The sequence below is a fragment of the Nematostella vectensis genome, chromosome 13 (assembly GCF_932526225.1).
Source record: "Nematostella vectensis chromosome 13, jaNemVect1.1, whole genome shotgun sequence".
Taxonomy (NCBI): Eukaryota; Metazoa; Cnidaria; class Anthozoa; order Actiniaria; family Edwardsiidae; genus Nematostella; species Nematostella vectensis.
Window position 1 is genome coordinate 5,872,907 of NC_064046.1, and position 17,807 is coordinate 5,890,713.

Below are 17,807 nucleotides of genomic sequence, written 5' to 3' on the forward strand. Positions count from 1 at the left end.
ATGGACAAGCATCCTCGGGGACCCTGGACGTCACGGAGATCGACACACAGGGAGCTCTTTTTTCTCGCGCGCTCCTATTTGCAAAGAATGACATCTAAAATTACATGCGAATGTTGTCTTATTCTCTTATCCAAGAAAAATATATTACGAAATTGTGCATCAAGCAAGTCAGTTCGCCGAGCGGTTTTTACAGCATGACGTCATAGGAGAAGCCCCCTGGCAGCATTTGTAGAAGGTCGATGCATTTTAACTCGATTTGTTTTCGGCACCAACATCAGACCAAGAATATGTAAGGATTAAACCTTAAATTTGAAACTATTTATGATTTCTGTCTACATTTTAGGACCTACAACACCTCGTCGGTGCTGAAGGCGAAGGCAACATTAGAGTCCGTCTCCATGGAAGGGACACAACCTTCCAAAGACGTTTCACTGCTTCCGATACAAACGAGGTGATTACAACAATTACACCAAGTCCAATCGCATTCTTAGACTTATTAATTTATATAGATTCCACAGTTAGTTATGGATTCAAAATTTCAATTATGAATTAAATATTTTGGACACGAGTTATCAGAATCAATAAACCAAATCATTGCACATGTATTATTTTTCAAATTGAAAAAAGATGTCTCCACAGCATTCTGTCTCCACTGTACCGATATAGGGAGAGTATTGTTCAACCACAAACTAATTGGAATTGTTTTATCTGCAGCTCTTGTATCAAGTGGCCATTGCCAACCTGCGCGAGAGGAATATCACCATCCGAAATGCCAGTGGAAGAATCATTGAAAGAAATGACGATCCTATTGACGTTGTAGACGCAACGACACTAATGGTCTTTCATGACTTGGGTATACTAGGAGCAAGAATGGATGAGATAAAAGGAATAAATGGAATCATTTTATCAAATATCCAACTTTGTTTACCATGGTCGCGCGAGGTAAAAAAAAGTTGCCCTCTGCTGTGGACTAGTTGTACATCCCCTCCTCTCCTGATTTCGAGCACCTGAATTCTTTTGTAGGGGGTTACACCACAGATGGGCCCCCCAGATGACATTCGTTTTGACCTTCCCCCTAAGAACCTGTCTAGGCTAAAAATAGGTTCTTATTACCAGTTTATGTTTGTATTCTTAATACCGCAAAAATCTCAAAATACTAAAATTTACCGATTTCATTAACAGGGCGGACACTACCAGGCCACCTTTTCCGACCTTTGTTTGGTAGTGTTGTGCCCAACCCTTGCTGGAGACCCAGAAGTAAGGGCCACTATTGACTTAAGCAATGGTAAGTCTAGTACATTTAAAAAACATTATTGAATTCAGAATATCTATTAAACCCTGTCGATTTTCTGAGCTCGATGGATAACGTGGATATCGTAGAACGGTCACGAAGTGAAAGTAGTGAGGGTTGGCTTAAATATATAACTCATGTACATTTTTAATTATTTTACTTGTTTTTTTTTTACAGTTACCCAGGATCGCATACAAGCTGCTGTAGCAGAGGCTGAGGCGAGACTGGCCCTTACAACCGAATCAATGTGAGTTTTGTTGATTGTCTTGAATCACCATCACCATCCGAAATGCCAGTGGAAGAATCATTGAAAGAAATGACGATCCTATTGACGTTGTAGACGTCCTCACTGTAACTTCAAAACCATCTCGTTTGTGTTGCCTGCCGATCAAATTGTACCTGCGAGTGCGACGCCAAGCAGGAGTCGAAGGAAACTTAAAGAAATGCAAGCCAGTTTCCGGGTCATAAAATGAATTTGAGCAGCCTTTAACTGCACACTGCTTTCCTTTTCTTTTTAAAGTTGGAGAAACTTCGTTTGAATCATCCATATAATTATCTAGAAGGCCCAAAATCGACTTTTGAAGAGTTCTTAGCGAAACGTGCAACACAGCTAGAAATCAAGATGGCGTCTGTGTTTTCGAGACAACTCTCGCCTCGTTTTCGTGTTCGCGTCCAAGATGGCGGCGGGGACTGTAAATAGGACTATTGCATTATGCTTGTAAAACAATAACTTCAATTACAAAATGGGTCAGCTCAGTCTACCACCTGTGGGGAGTTTTGACGTATGGCGAATCCTCGCCGTTATGACGTATCATGCTCACGTGTTACAATCAGATCAGTTTGTTGTCGTTGTCACTCTTGAACTTTCAAGGAAGCGAAACAGACTTACTGTCTCTTTCGACAACGTTTTTTCAAGAAGTTTTCAAGAACTATTCAAGGATTTCTCAAGAATTTGATTCCAAGAATAATCAGGAACAAGATTGGATTGTGGGAAGATTGTGCCGGTTGAAGTTAACTTACAAATCTGAATTTGACGTTGAGTTCATCTTAACGGTAAACAACAAATCTTTACCAGGCTCAACGTACAATCAAGGGACAATCAAAATAATCCTTAGGAAATGCTTCCCAATCATTTATTTAAACATTCTGAACACAATCCAAACGACAAATCACGTTAAAAGATCCTTGACAAAAAATAACCGTTAGAGAAAACCGTTTCACCTTTGCGAAATTTTCCATAGTCGGGTTGTAGGTTTTTCTTTTTTAATTTGTCATAGAAACATACAAAAGAAGCCATTGGCAATGGTTATTGAGAACTCTTGACTATGATCTAGCAGAGGTAACTGTCGTCATGCATGGCATCGGCGGCTTAACAGTGCATAGGTTGAAACGCAAAATCAAAACCAACGGCTTCGAAAAAATGAAAGCCGACATCGTTATTCTAAAAGTAGGAACGAACGACATTGGGACCAAGCGGCCGGAGACAATTGGGTCAGAAATTGAGAATTTGACCCGCGAACTTAGGGAAACGTACAATGTTAAAGTTGTTGGTGTCTGTTTGATAATCCCAAGAGCCGATAACATTCATTTTAGGCGCCAAGCAGACATCGTTAATAAATATTTACAGGTAGTGATCAATGATCTCTCGTTTGCTTTTTGTTTAAATCCCCCTCAAAAGGTTTGCTGAAGGATGGTGTCCACCTAAACACCAGGGGACAATATATGCTGTATCGTAGTTACAGAGGTGCTGTAATCAAAGCAATGCAATTACTATGATACGATCCAAAAGTTGCAAGCAAAAACTGTGCAAATGTCATCAAACAAGTGTATATTATTGCAATTAGAGCTTTATATCATTAATTTCATTTTTTTTCATACATAATAATGATCAGTTTTTATAAAATTTATCATATGGGTCTCAAACCCATTTCATAAACATGTGAAAAAAAATCCGGCAAGTTTGATAGAGAAGATTATTAACAAAATATTGTGGTTCAACCCATTAAAATTATAATCTTTTTGTATAAAATGTGTATAAATTATTTGTCGGTGTCCTGCATCTGATATGACATAAATAATTATTCTTTAAAGTAGGCACCAGTTGTTATAGTGACAAATGGTTTATTATCTGTCACTGTTTTGTCATTATGTCATTTAATTGTTGAACAAACAAATTTTAGTGACAGCATGACTTGTTACTGTCACAATGTTACAAACAAATGTTTATGGTTTATGTCGTAGGTATATCAAAACCAACACATTTGATTAGGTTAACTCAAGAGACTAGGGACCGATGAAGTGAAGGAAAATTTTAATAGGAAGATGCATGAATGCTTCCCAGGAGTTAGGAAGTTCTCCTTTCAGCAGTTTGTAGAGGGTGCTGAACCAGAAAGTTGAAGTCATGTCTAAAATACAGTCTGTAGCCTGAAACATTACGGGAGAACAAGGTCTGAATATATAAATATTTAATTTCGATATGTAGGGGTGCAATGATACCACGGATTTCAAGTCTATTTTTACAATACTATCCTTGAATTTCATGATTTTTGAAGAAAAAAATCCTGGTGATCCGCAAGTCATCAATAGAGTGGATTTTAATTGTTACAAATACAGTTGTAGATCGTGTTCGTGTTATTATTTTTTTTTTTGCTTGATTGATGTAAAGGAATATACTATAACTATATAGCTATTTAAAAAACAAAATAATATATTTTAACTGGTCTATCACTCTATTTAGAGTAATGTGTTGATTTCAAAACAAAACCTAATTGCAATTGATAGTTTGAAAGTTTCAATGTCACTCTTTTGTTTATGCTCATGGAGGTAACACAGTCTAGTGCTTTTATTGATAGCTGAGTCACATCCTCCTGTTATCTTTTGTTGAACTAGACAATTATCACAGTATTCTCGGCAGTTCTGCACATTGACAGCATTTTCTCCAAAGTATGCCAAAAAATATATGTCTACAGCTTGTTTCCAAGCAGTAGTTGACATTGTCATCAAGTTGCCATCTTTTTAGCTGTTTCTGTTCTTCCCTTTCCAACTAAGCAATCGAGTTCATAATTTTGGTTCTGTCCTCAAAGCGATTTTAAAGGGTGCATACTGCTGGATCACCATCTCTGCCAGCTCGTCCCGCCTCCTCGTAGTAGTGCTCAACACACTCTGGCATAATGTGAGGAACGACAAACCGGACATTTTTTTGGTCAATACCCAGGCCAAATGCCTTTGTTGCACACATAACATGGGCTCCTTCACTCATCCAAGCAGTTGTGTTACTTTTCAATTTCCTCAAGGGCACTCCCTTCTCTTTAAGCAGGAATGCCAAATTGTTACTCCATTTAGAAGTAATGCAGGAATAGCATAACATATTGTCTTTCCAGCTCCTGTGGGCCATTATTTAACACATTGAAAGAAACAGCATTACTATCAATTACCCATGCGTTGTGGGTTGAATTCAGTTAAACGTTAATTGAGTAATTTTGTGAACATAAAATTTAAAGCCTTGGCCATGTTCCTCAATAATCCTCTTGTGTTTTATCAAGTGTGCTCTATGCACTAACAAGTTTTTCAATTGATAGTATGGACCTGGCTTTGATGTTTGCATCTATTCTGTGAGCCGTCTAGCTACACAACAAAGCATACATACTTACCAAAGATACCACAGTTTACGGATGATCGATCCAACGATCCGACGATCGAGTGACACAGGAGTCCCTCCAATAACTCTTAAATGCTTTGCAAGCATTCACGAGTTAAAAATGGCATTTTCTACAAGGTATTTCAATTGACGCCTTCTAGCCACAGAAATTTTCCTTCCAGGTTTTGTTGTTGTTTGTCTGTAAAAAGCATGCATTCTTTTTTATGTTTTAGGTCGAATTAGTCCTATCGTCGAGTTTCAGCAATTTTGGGGAGCTGTAGAGGCATCAACCCTTGTTTGCCAATCTCAGTACTGCCAGTACCCATGGCAGTGTTTTTACTGCAGATTCAATTGCAAACAAGGGTTGGATTCCTGATCGCCCTCAATTGGGCATCAACAGAAAAAAGTTTGCCATGGTAAGGCATAAGATTACCTGAAAAAAAAAAGCTTTCCATCACATCAGTTATTTACAATTACATATCTCCGTCCTTTTCACTGTACTGCTGTCACCTCTCTTGATTACCTTGATTAGAATGCACGTTTTTCATTCGCCTCCTCTAACATCCAAAGAACTTGGGGAAACAAATGTGTATCGCATCATCATATCAAACTTTTATCATCAACGGGAAGATATAAAAATGAATACTGGTTTTGATGATAAATAATGAGTTTGCATTTTAGAAAGAGGACTTGTCTGGGGTGGGTCCACCTCAGATTCTGACAGGACTTCTGGCTTCTGGGGTGGTATGTATGTTTTTTTTTCTCAAGGACTGGGGTTTAAACATGGTTATTCCATTCATTCAATCTACTATGCATCAGAGAAGTAGATCTCCACATCTGGGAGTAAATGGTGATTACTAGTCCATCTTTGGTCAATCAAACTCTGACAAAATCGTTTGGATTTATTCAAGAGGTATTCAGCTACATGTAAATGGTGTCTAGAAGAGGGGTGGTGGCGGTTCCCGTAACACAATGTACAGTATTTGGGTATTATTGTGACGTGTACCGTATATTGGTATTGTTATAAATAAATAAATAATTAGGAGCTCGTCAAAGAAGATTGCAGACTTATCTGTCTCTTTATTACTGGTAATTTGTAATTTGTTTAATTTTTATAGATATATTTTATGTTATATAATATATAGATACACATGCATGTATGTATTTTTATAGGCCCATTTGCACCGTTAATGAGGTTTCATGAGTGTGTTGTAGTGGCTTTACCTGTGGCAGTTGGTGAGCCTTTTACCGATGCACAAGTTCATTGTATCATTGATATGGCTGACGGTAAGTTATTACATTTGTGTGTCCAGGAAAAAAACGGTCCCTTTAACACTCATCATTTACTACTCAGTACAGCACTGAATAGAAGATCATAAAAAAAGTATAACTACCTTCGATGTTTCAGTATAGGCATCCAATCTAGATACCAATACTTAGAGGTTTTAAAAATTGGGTAACATAAGACAAATCTGATCAGGAGCTGCAAAAAATATTTGTTTATTTATTTACTAATATTTTCCCAGGTAAATCCCTTCAGCAAAGCTGATATAAATAGGTGACATGGATAACAAAATTATAAGGGAAAAGAAAAATGTATCCCCTTCCATTGACATTTGGGGCTAAACATGATTTTTTTTTTCAGTGACAGGAAAGGATTATTGCTGCCGGGGAGGAGGCTGAAGCTGCACTTTTACGAAGAAGAGAGAACATGTAAACCAGTTAATTAAACATTCGGCAGATTACTGCGAGTCGATGCTTTTTTAAATAATCTCCCCAAAGGAGCTGTCAGTGACTTTAAACTCTAAATTAAAATAATTGGGCATCCCTTCGAATAGATGCTTCAATTAATGTGTTAGGCTGCCTTTTATGCTGAAGTATCTAAATTTTCTGCGTTGTGAATTGTAGGACCCTTTCGCATTGTCTTTCTTTTATTCTCATAAGTGTGTTTTATAATTTGATAACTCTTTCATTTTAATTACAGAGACCGAAGAAATGTTCGAGAGGAGCAGGGTAAGGAATACCTAGAAAGTCTCAGAATCGACCAATTAAACGTGGGAAATATTTAAAAAGAATATCGAACAATATACAATGTAGAACCGTCCGGTATGTTAACATTGGGATATACACATAGTCATCATTTCTGTTTATTTATTATAAATAATTTTTATTTTGCTTTTTTACAGGATAGGGAAAGACAACGTTTGTTAGAAATTGAAGAGGTACGTGACATTTAATAGCTTGGAACAATTTTTAACAGTTTTACTAAACATTCATATATTTTTTCAAATGTCGTTTTTATGTTTACAAAAAAAAACATTGCATTATTGCAGAGACAGACAAAATAGACGTGACCAGCAAGACAGAGAGTACGAAGAAGGGTTAAGAAGGGATCAAGAGAGGGTAAGCAGTTCATGGACAAGCATCCTCGAGGACCCTGGACGTCACGGAGACCGACACACAGGGAGCTCTTTTTTCTCGCGCGCTCCTATTTGCAAAGAATGACATCTAAAATTACATGCGAATGTTGTCTTATTCTCTTATATCCACATAGATCCACATAGATCGTTATTTATTTAAATACTTTTACTTATAGTTATATTTCTAATTATTATAGATATATATATTTTTTTTTTTCCACACGCCCCTTGTGGAAATCAGCTGTTGTTGACGGGGCAAGCGTGTCTTAAATAAAGTCTATCTATCTATCTATCTATCTATCTTATCCAAGAAAAATATATTACGAAATTGTGCATCAAGCAAGTCAGTTCGCCGAGCGGTTTTTACAGCATGACGTCATAGGAGAAGCTCCCTGGCAGCATTTGTAGAAGGTCGATGCATTTTAACTCGATTTGTTTTCGGCACCAACATCAGACCAAGAATATGTAAGGATTAAACCTTAAATTTGAAACTATTTATGATTTCTGTCTACATTTTAGGACCTACAACACCTCGTCGGTGCTGAAGGCGAAGGCAACATTAGAGTCCGTCTCCATGGAAGGGACACAACCTTCCAAAGACGTTTCACTGCTTCCGATACAAACGAGGTGATTACAACAATTACACCAAGTTCAATCGCATTCTTAGACTTATTAATTTATATAGATTCCACAGTTAGTTATGGATTCAAAATTTCAATTATGAATTAAATATTTTGGACACGAGTTATCAGAATCAATAAACCAAATCATTGCACATGTATTATTTTTCAAATTGAAAAAAGATGTCTCCACAGCATTCTGTCTCCACTGTACCGATATAGGGAGAGTATTGTTCAACCACAAACTAATTGGAATTGTTTTATCTGCAGCTCTTGTATCAAGTGGCCATTGCCAACCTGCGCGAGAGGAATATCACCATCCGAAATGCCAGTGGAAGAATCATTGAAAGAAATGACGATCCTATTGACGTTGTAGACGCAACGACACTAATGGTCTTTCATGACTTGGGTATACTAGGAGCAAGAATGGATGAGATAAAAGGAATAAATGGAATCATTTTATCAAATATCCAACTTTGTTTACCATGGTCGCGCGAGGTAAAAAAAGTTGCCCTCTGCTGTGGACTAGTTGTACATCCCCTCCTCTCCTGATTTCGAGCACCTGAATTCTTTTGTAGGGGTTACAACACAGATGGGCCCCCCAGATGACATTCGTTTTGACCTTCCCCCTAAGAACCTGTCTAGGCTAAAAATAGGTTCTTATTACCAGTTTATGTTTGTATTCTTAATACCGCAAAAATCTCAAAATACTAAAATTTACCGATTTCATTAACAGGGCGGACACTACCAGGCCACCTTTTCCGACCTTTGTTTGGTAGTGTTGTGCCCAACCCTTGCTGGAGACCCAGAAGTAAGGGCCACTATTGACTTAAGCAATGGTAAGTCTAGTACATTTAAAAAACATTCTTGAATTCAGAATATCTATTAAACCCTGTCGATTTTCTGAGCTCGATGGATAACGTGGATATCGTAGAACGGTCACGAAGTGAAAGTAGTGAGGGTTGGCTTAAATATATAACTCATGTACATTTTTAATTATTTTACTTGTTTTTTTGTTTTTGTTTTTTTACAGTTACCCAGGATCGCATACAAGCTGCTGTAGCAGAGGCTGAGGCGAGACTGGCCCTTACAACCGAATCAATGTGAGTTTTGTTGATTGTCTTGAATCACCATCACCATCCGAAATGCCAGTGGAAGAATCATTGAAAGAAATGACGATCCTATTGACGTTGTAGACGTCCTCACTGTAACTTCAAAACCATCTCGTTTGTGTTGCCTGCCGATCAAATTGTACCAGCGAGTGCGACGCCAAGCAGGAGTCGAAGGAAACTTAAAGAAATGCAAGCCAGTTTCCGGGTCATAAAATGAATTTGAGCAGCCTTTAACTGCACACTGCTTTCCTTTTCTTTTTAAAGTTGGAGAAACTTCGTTTGAATCATCCATATAATTATCTAGAAGGCCCAAAATCGACTTTTGAAGAGTTCTTAGCGAAACGTGCAACACAGCTAGAAATCAAGATGGCGTCTGTGTTTTCGAGACAACTCTCGCCTCGTTTTCGTGTTCGCGTACAAGATGGCGGCGGGGACTGTAAATAGGACTATTGCATTATGCTTGTAAAACAATAACTTCAATTACAAAATGGGTCAGCTCAGTCTACCACCTGTGGGGAGTTTTGACGTATGGCGAATCCTCGCCGTTATGACGTATCATGCTCACGTGTTACAATCAGATCAGTTTGTTGTCGTTGTCACTCTTGAACTTTCAAGGAAGCGAAACAGACTTACTGTCTCTTTCGACAACGTTTTTTCAAGAAGTTTTCAAGAACAATTCAAGGATTTCTCAAGAATTTGATTCCAAGAATAATCAGGAACAAGATTGGATTGTGGGAAGATTGTGCCGGTTGAAGTTAACTTACAAATCTGAATTTGACGTTGAGTTCATCTTAACGGTAAACAACAAATCTTTACCAGGCTCAACGTACAATCAAGGGACAATCAAAATAATCCTTAGGAAATGCTTTCCAATCATTTATTTAAACATTCTGAACACAATCCAAACGACAAATCACGTTAAAAGATCCTTGACAAAAAATAACCGTTAGAGAAAACCGTTTCACCTTTGCGAAATTTTCCATAGTCGGGTTGTAGGTTTTTCTTTTTTAATTTGTCATAGAAACATACAAAAGAAGCCATTGGCAATGGTTATTGAGAACTCTTGACTACGATCTAGCAGAGGTAACTGTCGTCATGCATGGCATCGGCGGCTTAACAGTGCAGAGGTTGAAACGCAAAATCAAAACCAACGGCTTCGAAAAAATGAAAGCCGACATCGTTATTCTAAAAGTAGGAACGAACGACATTGGGACCAAGCGGCCGGAGACAATTGGGTCAGAAATTGAGAATTTGACCCGCGAACTTAGGGAAACGTACAATGTTAAAGTTGTTGGTGTCTGTTTGATAATCCCAAGAGCCGATAACATTCATTTTAGGCGCCAAGCAGACATCGTTAATAAATATTTACAGGTAGTGATCAATGATCTCTCGTTTGCTTTTTGTTTAAATCCCCCTCAAAAGGTTTGCTGAAGGATGGTGTCCACCTAAACACCAGGGGACAATATATGCTGTATCGTAGTTACAGAGGTGCTGTAATCAAAGCAATGCAATTACTATGATACGATCCAACAGTTGCAAGCAAAAACTGTGCAAATGTCATCAAACAAGTGTATATTATTGCAATGAGAGCTTTATATCATTAATTTCAATTTTTTTCATACATAATAATGATCAGTTTTTATAAAATTTATCATATGGGTCTCAAACCCATTTCATAAACATGTGAAAAAAAAATCCGGCAAGTTTGATAGAGAAGATTATTAACAAAATATTGTGGTTCAACCCATTAAAATTATAATCTTTTTGTATAAAATGTGTATAAATTATTTGTCGGTGTCCTGCATCTGATATGACATAAATAATTATTCTTTAAAGTAGGCACCAGTTGTTATAGTGACAAATGGTTTATTATCTGTCACTGTTTTGTCATTATGTCATTTAATTGTTGAACAAACAAATTTTAGTGACAGCATGACTTGTTACTGTCACAATGTTACAAACAAATGTTTATGGTTTATGTCGTAGGTATATCAAAACCAACACATTTGATTAGGTTAACTCAAGAGACTAGGGACCGATGAAGTGAAGGAAAATTTTAATAGGAAGATGCATGAATGCTTCCCAGGAGTTAGGAAGTTCTCCTTTCAGCAGTTTGTAGAGGGTGCTGAACCAGAAAGTTGAAGTCATGTCTAAAATACAGTCTATTGATGACTTGCGGATCACCAGGATTTTTTTCTTCAAAAATCATGAAATTCAAGGATAGTATTGTAGAAATAGACTTGAAATCCGTGGTATCATTGCACCCCTACATATCGAAATTAAATATTTATATATTCAGACCTTGTTCTCCCGTAATGTTTCAGGCTACAGAGTGGATTTTAATTGTTACAAATACAGTTGTAGATGGTGTTCGTGTTATTATTTTTTTTGCTTGATTGATGTAAAGGAATATACTATAACTATATAGCTATTTAAAAAACAAAATAATATATTTTAACTGGTCTATCACTCTATTTAGAGTAATGTGTTGATTCCAAAACAAAACCTAATTGCAATTGATAGTTTGGAAGTTTCAATGTCACTCTTTTGTTTATGCTCATGGAGGTAACACAGTCTAGTGCTTTTATTGATAGCTGAGTCACATCCTCCTGTTATCTTTTGTTGAACTAGACAATTATCACAGTATTCTCGGCAGTTCTGCACATTGACAGCATTTTCTCCAAAGTATGCCAAAAAATATATGTCTACAGCTTGTTTCCAAGCAGTATTTGACAGTGTCATCAAGCTGCCATCTTTTTAGCTGTTTCTGTTCTTTCCTTTCCAACTAAGCAATCGAGTTCATAATTTTGGTTCTGTCCTCAAAGCGATTATAAAGGGTGCATACTGCTGGATCACCATCTCTGCCAGCTCGTCCCGCCTCCTCGTAGTAGTGCTCAACACACTCTGGCATAATGTGAGGAACGACAAACCGGACATTTTTTTGGTCAATACCCAGGCCAAATGCCTTTGTTGCACACATAACATGGGCTCCTTCACTCATCCAAGCAGTTGTGTTACTTTTCAATTTCCTCAAGGGCACTCCCTTCTCTTTAAGCAGGAATGCCAAATTGTTACTCCATTTAGAAGTAATGCAGGAATAGCATAACATATTGTCTTTCCAGCTCCTGTGGGCCATTATTTAACACATTGAAAGAAACAGCATTACTACCAATTACCCATGCGTTGTGGGTTGAATTCAGTTAAACGTTAATTGAGTAATTTTGTGAACATAAAATTTAAAGCCTTGGCCATGTTCCTCAATAATCCTCTTGTGTTTTATCAAGTGTGCTCTATGCACTAACAAGTTTTTCAATTGATAGTATGGACCTGGCTTTGATGTTTGCATCTATTCTGTGAGCCGTCTAGCTACACAACAAAGCATACATACTTACCAAAGATACCACAGTTTACGGATGATCGATCCAACGATCCGACGATCGAGTGACACAGGAGTCCCTCCAATAACTCTTAAATGCTTTGCAAGCATTCACGAGTTAAAAATGGCATTTTCTACAAGGTATTTCAATTGACGCCTTCTAGCCACAGAAATTTTCCTTCCAGGTTTTGTTGTTGTTTGTCTGTAAAAAGCATGCATTCTTTTTTATGTTTTAGGTCGAATTAGTCCTATCGTCGAGTTTCAGCAATTTTGGGGAGCTGTAGAGGCATCAACCCTTGTTTGCCAATCTCAGTACTGCCAGTACCCATGGCAGTGTTTTTACTGCAGATTCAATTGCAAACAAGGGTTGGATTCCTGATCGCCCTCAATTGGGCATCAACAGAAAACAGTTTGCCATGGTAAGGCATAAGATTACCTGAAAAAAAAAAAGCTTTCCATCACATCAGTTATTTACAATTGCATATCTCCGTCCTTTTCACTGTACTGCTGTCACCTCTCTTGATTACCTTGATTAGAATGCACGTTTTTCATTCGCCTCCTCTAACATCCAAAGAACTTGGGGAAACAAATGTGTATCGCATCATCATATCAAACTTTTATCATCAACGGGAAGATATAAAAATGAATACTGGTTTTGATGATAAATAATGAGTTTGCATTTTAGAAAGAGGACTTGTCTGGGGTGGGTCCACCTCAGATTCTGACAGGACTTCTGGCTTCTGGGGTGGTATGTATGTTTTTTTCTCAAGGACTGGGGTTTAAACATGGTTATTCCATTCATTCAATCTACTATGCATCAGAGAAGTAGATCTCCACATCTGGGAGTAAATGGTGATTACTAGTCCATCTTTGGTCAATCAAACCCTGACAAAATCGTTTGGATTTATTCAAGAGGTATTCAGCTACATGTAAATGGTGTCTAGAAGAGGGGTGGTGGCGGTTCCCGTAACACAATGTACAGTATTTGGGTATTATTGTGACGTGTACCGTATATTGGTATTGTTATAAATAAATAAATAATTAGGAGCTCGTCAAATAAGATTGCAGACTTATCTGTCTCTTTATTACTGGTAATTTGTAATTTGTTTAATTTTTATAGATATATTTTATGTTATATAATATATAGATACACATGCATGTATGTATTTTTATAGGCCCATTTGCACCGTTAATGAGGTTTCATGAGTGTGTTGTAGTGGCTTTACCTGTGGCAGTTGGTGAGCCTTTTACCGATGCACAAGTTCATTGTATCATTGATATGGCTGACGGTATGTTATTACATTTGTGTGTCCAGGTAAAAAACGGTCCCTTTAACACTCATCATTTACTACTCAGTACAGCACTGAATAGAAGATCATAAAAAAAGTATAACTACCTTCGATGTTTCAGTATAGGCATCCAATCTAGATACCAATACTTAGAGGTTTTATAAATTGGGTAACATAAGACAAATCTGATCAGGAGCTGCAAAAAATATTTGTTTATTTATTTACTAATATTTTCCCAGGTAAATCCCTTCAGCAAAGCTGATATAAATAGGTGACATGGATAACAAAAATATAAGGGAAAAGAAAAATGTATCCCCTTCCATTGACATTTGGGGCTAAACATGATTTTTTTTTTCAGTGACAGGAAAGGATTATTGCTGCCGGGGAGGAGGCTGAAGCTGCACTTTTACGAAGAAGAGAGAACATGTAAACCAGTTAATTAAACATTCGGCAGATTACTGCGAGTCGATGCTTTTTTATATAATCTCCCCAAAGGAGCTGTCAGTGACTTTAAACTCTAAATTAAAATAATTGGGCATCCCTTCGAATAGATGCTTCAATTAATGTGTTAGGCTGCCTTTTATGCTGAAGTATCTACATTTTCTGAGTTGTGAATTGTAGGACCCTTTCGCATTGTCTTTCTTTTATTCTCATAAGTGTGTTTTATAATTTGATAACTCTTTTATTTTAATTACAGAGACCGAAGAAATGTTCGAGAGGAGCAGGGTAGGGAATACCTAGAAAGTCTCAGAATGGACCAATTAAACGTGGGAAATATTTAAAAAGAATATCGAACAATATTCAATGTAGAACCGTCCGGTATGTTAACATTGGGATATACACATAGTCATCATTTCTGTTTATTTATTATAAATAATTTTTATTTTGCTTTTTTACAGGATAGGGAAAGACAGCGTTTGTTAGAAATTGAAGAGGTACGTGACATTTAATAGCTTGGAACAATTTTTAACAGTTTTACTAAACATTCATATATATTTTTAAATGTCGTTTTTATGTGTACAAAAAAAACATTGCATTATTGCAGAGACAGACAAAATAGATGTGACCAGCAAGACAGAGAGTACGAAGAAGGGTTAAGAAGGGATCAAGAGAGGGTAAGCAGTTCATTGACAAGCATCCTCGGGGACCCTGGACGTCACGGAGATCGACACACAGGGAGCTCTTTTTTCTCGCGCGCTCCTATTTGCAAAGAATGACATCTAAAATTACATGCGAATGTTGTCTTATTCTCTTATCCAAGAAAAATATATTACGAAATTGTGCATCAAGCAAGTCAGTTCGCCGAGCGGTTTTTACAGCATGACGTCATAGGAGAAGCCCCCTGGCAGCATTTGTAGAAGGTCGATGCATTTTAACTCGATTTGTTTTCGGCACCAACATCAGACCAAGAATATGTAAGGATTAAACCTTAAATTTGAAACTATTTATGATTTCTGTCTACATTTTAGGACCTACAACACCTCGTCGGTGCTGAAGGCGAAGGCAACATTAGAGTCCGTCTCCATGGAAGGGACACAACCTTCCAAAGACGTTTCACTGCTTCCGATACAAACGAGGTGATTACAACAATTACACCAAGTCCAATCGCATTCTTAGACTTATTAATTTATATAGATTCCACAGTTAGTTATGGATTCAAAATTTCAATTATGAATTAAATATTTTGGACACGAGTTATCAGAATCAATAAACCAAATCATTGCACATGTATTATTTTTCAAATTGAAAAAAGATGTCTCCACAGCATTCTGTCTCCACTGTACCGATATAGGGAGAGTATTGTTCAACCACAAACTAATTGGAATTGTTTTATCTGCAGCTCTTGTATCAAGTGGCCATTGCCAACCTGCGCGAGAGGAATATCACCATCCGAAATGCCAGTGGAAGAATCATTGAAAGAAATGACGATCCTATTGACGTTGTAGACGCAACGACACTAATGGTCTTTCATGACTTGGGTATACTAGGAGCAAGAATGGATGAGATAAAAGGAATAAATGGAATCATTTTATCAAATATCCAACTTTGTTTACCATGGTCGCGCGAGGTAAAAAAAAGTTGCCCTCTGCTGTGGACTAGTTGTACATCCCCTCCTCTCCTGATTTCGAGCACCTGAATTCTTTTGTAGGGGGTTACACCACAGATGGGCCCCCCAGATGACATTCGTTTTGACCTTCCCCCTAAGAACCTGTCTAGGCTAAAAATAGGTTCTTATTACCAGTTTATGTTTGTATTCTTAATACCGCAAAAATCTCAAAATACTAAAATTTACCGATTTCATTAACAGGGCGGACACTACCAGGCCACCTTTTCCGACCTTTGTTTGGTAGTGTTGTGCCCAACCCTTGCTGGAGACCCAGAAGTAAGGGCCACTATTGACTTAAGCAATGGTAAGTCTAGTACATTTAAAAAACATTCTTGAATTCAGAATATCTATTAAACCCTGTCGATTTTCTGAGCTCGATGGATAACGTGGATATCGTAGAACGGTCACGAAGTGAAAGTAGTGAGGGTTGGCTTAAATATATAACTCATGTACATTTTTAATTATTTTACTTGTTTTTTTGTTTTTTTTTTTACAGTTACCCAGGATCGCATACAAGCTGCTGTAGCAGAGGCTGAGGCGAGACTGGCCCTTACAACCGAATCAATGTGAGTTTTGTTGATTGTCTTGAATCACCATCACCATCCGAAATGCCAGTGGAAGAATCATTGAAAGAAATGACGATCCTATTGACGTTGTAGACGTCCTCACTGTAACTTCAAAACCATCTCGTTTGTGTTGCCTGCCGATCAAATTGTACCTGCGAGTGCGACGCCAAGCAGGAGTCGAAGGAAACTTAAAGAAATGCAAGCCAGTTTCCGGGTCATAAAATGAATTTGAGCAGCCTTTAACTGCACACTGCTTTCCTTTTCTTTTTAAAGTTGGAGAAACTTCGTTTGAATCATCCATATAATTATCTAGAAGGCCCAAAATCGACTTTTGAAGAGTTCTTAGCGAAACGTGCAACACAGCTAGAAATCAAGATGGCGTCTGTGTTTTCGAGACAACTCTCGCCTCGTTTTCGTGTTCGAGTCCAAGATGGCGGCGGGGACTGTAAATAGGACTATTGCATTATGCTTGTAAAACAATAACTTCAATTACAAAATGGGTCAGCTCAGTCTACCACCTGTGGGGAGTTTTGACGTATGGCGAATCCTCGCCGTTATGACGTATCATGCTCACGTGTTACAATCAGATCAGTTTGTTGTCGTTGTCACTCTTGTACTTTCAAGGAAGCGAAACAGACTTACTGTCTCTTTCGACAACGTTTTTTCAAGAAGTTTTCAAGAACAATTCAAGGATTTCTCAAGAATTTGATTCCAAGAATAATCAGGAACAAGATTGGATTGTGGGAAGATTGTGCCGGTTGAAGTTAACTTACAAATCTGAATTTGACGTTGAGTTCATCTTAACGGTAAACAACAAATCTTTACCAGGCTCAACGTACAATCAAGGGACAATCAAAATAATCCTTAGGAAATGCTTCCCAATCATTTATTTAAACATTCTGAACACAATCCAAACGACAAATCACGTTAAAAGATCCTTGACAAAAAATAACCGTTAGAGAAAACCGTTGTAGGTTTTTCTTTTTTAATTTGTCATAGAAACATACAAAAGAAGCAATTGGCAATGGTTATTGAGAACTCTTGACTACGATCTAGCAGAGGTAACTGTCGTCATGCATGGCATCGGCGGCTTAACAGTGCATAGGTTGAAACGCAAAATCAAAACCAACGGCTTCGAAAAAATGAAAGCCGACATCGTTATTCTAAAAGTAGGAACGAACGACATTGGGACCAAGCGGCCGGAGACAATTGGGTCAGAAATTGAGAATTTGACCCGCGAACTTAGGGAAACGTACAATGTTAAAGTTGTTGGTGTCTGTTTGATAATCCCAAGAGCCGATAACATTCATTTTAGGCGCCAAGCAGACATCGTTAATAAATATTTACAGGTAGTGATCAATGATCTCTCGTTTGCTTTTTGTTTAAATC

The 17,807-nt window shown here is 37.6% G+C and overlaps 1 protein-coding gene and 4 long non-coding RNA genes across 7 annotated transcripts; all 5 read left to right on the plus strand.

Annotated features, from left to right (window-relative positions):
- Positions 1–729: 729 nt before the first annotated feature.
- LOC125559099 lies at positions 730–7,433 on the plus strand. Its single transcript, XM_048721051.1, has 4 exons — positions 730–853; positions 1,183–1,285; positions 1,469–1,538; positions 7,262–7,433. Exons 1-4 carry the CDS (start codon positions 845–847, stop codon positions 7,431–7,433), a joined length of 354 nt encoding a protein of 117 aa, XP_048577008.1. The 5' UTR covers positions 730–844.
- LOC125559001 lies at positions 5,595–7,142 on the plus strand. 3 transcript variants are annotated; one of them, XR_007306243.1, is made up of 4 exons: positions 5,595–5,672; positions 6,574–6,641; positions 6,913–6,941; positions 7,115–7,142. It is a non-coding gene; the product is annotated as an uncharacterized LOC125559001 (long non-coding RNA). The 3 variants fall into 3 exon arrangements; XR_007306242.1 differs by lacking the exon at positions 5,595–5,672 and adding an exon at positions 6,161–6,215; XR_007306244.1 differs by lacking the exon at positions 5,595–5,672 and having other exon boundaries at positions 6,160–6,641.
- A 1,128-nt stretch (positions 7,434–8,561) lies between the features above and the next one.
- LOC125558997 lies at positions 8,562–9,110 on the plus strand. The gene is made up of 2 exons (XR_007306237.1): positions 8,562–8,807; positions 9,002–9,110. It is a non-coding gene; the product is annotated as an uncharacterized LOC125558997 (long non-coding RNA).
- A 3,297-nt stretch (positions 9,111–12,407) lies between these two features.
- On the plus strand, positions 12,408–12,886 carry LOC125558999. Its single transcript, XR_007306240.1, has 2 exons — positions 12,408–12,597; positions 12,693–12,886. It is a non-coding gene; the product is annotated as an uncharacterized LOC125558999 (long non-coding RNA).
- Positions 12,887–15,793: 2,907 nt separating this feature from the next.
- On the plus strand, positions 15,794–16,457 carry LOC116601621. Its single transcript, XR_007306239.1, has 2 exons — positions 15,794–16,156; positions 16,349–16,457. It is a non-coding gene; the product is annotated as an uncharacterized LOC116601621 (long non-coding RNA).
- The last annotated feature ends 1,350 nt before the right edge of the window (positions 16,458–17,807 follow it).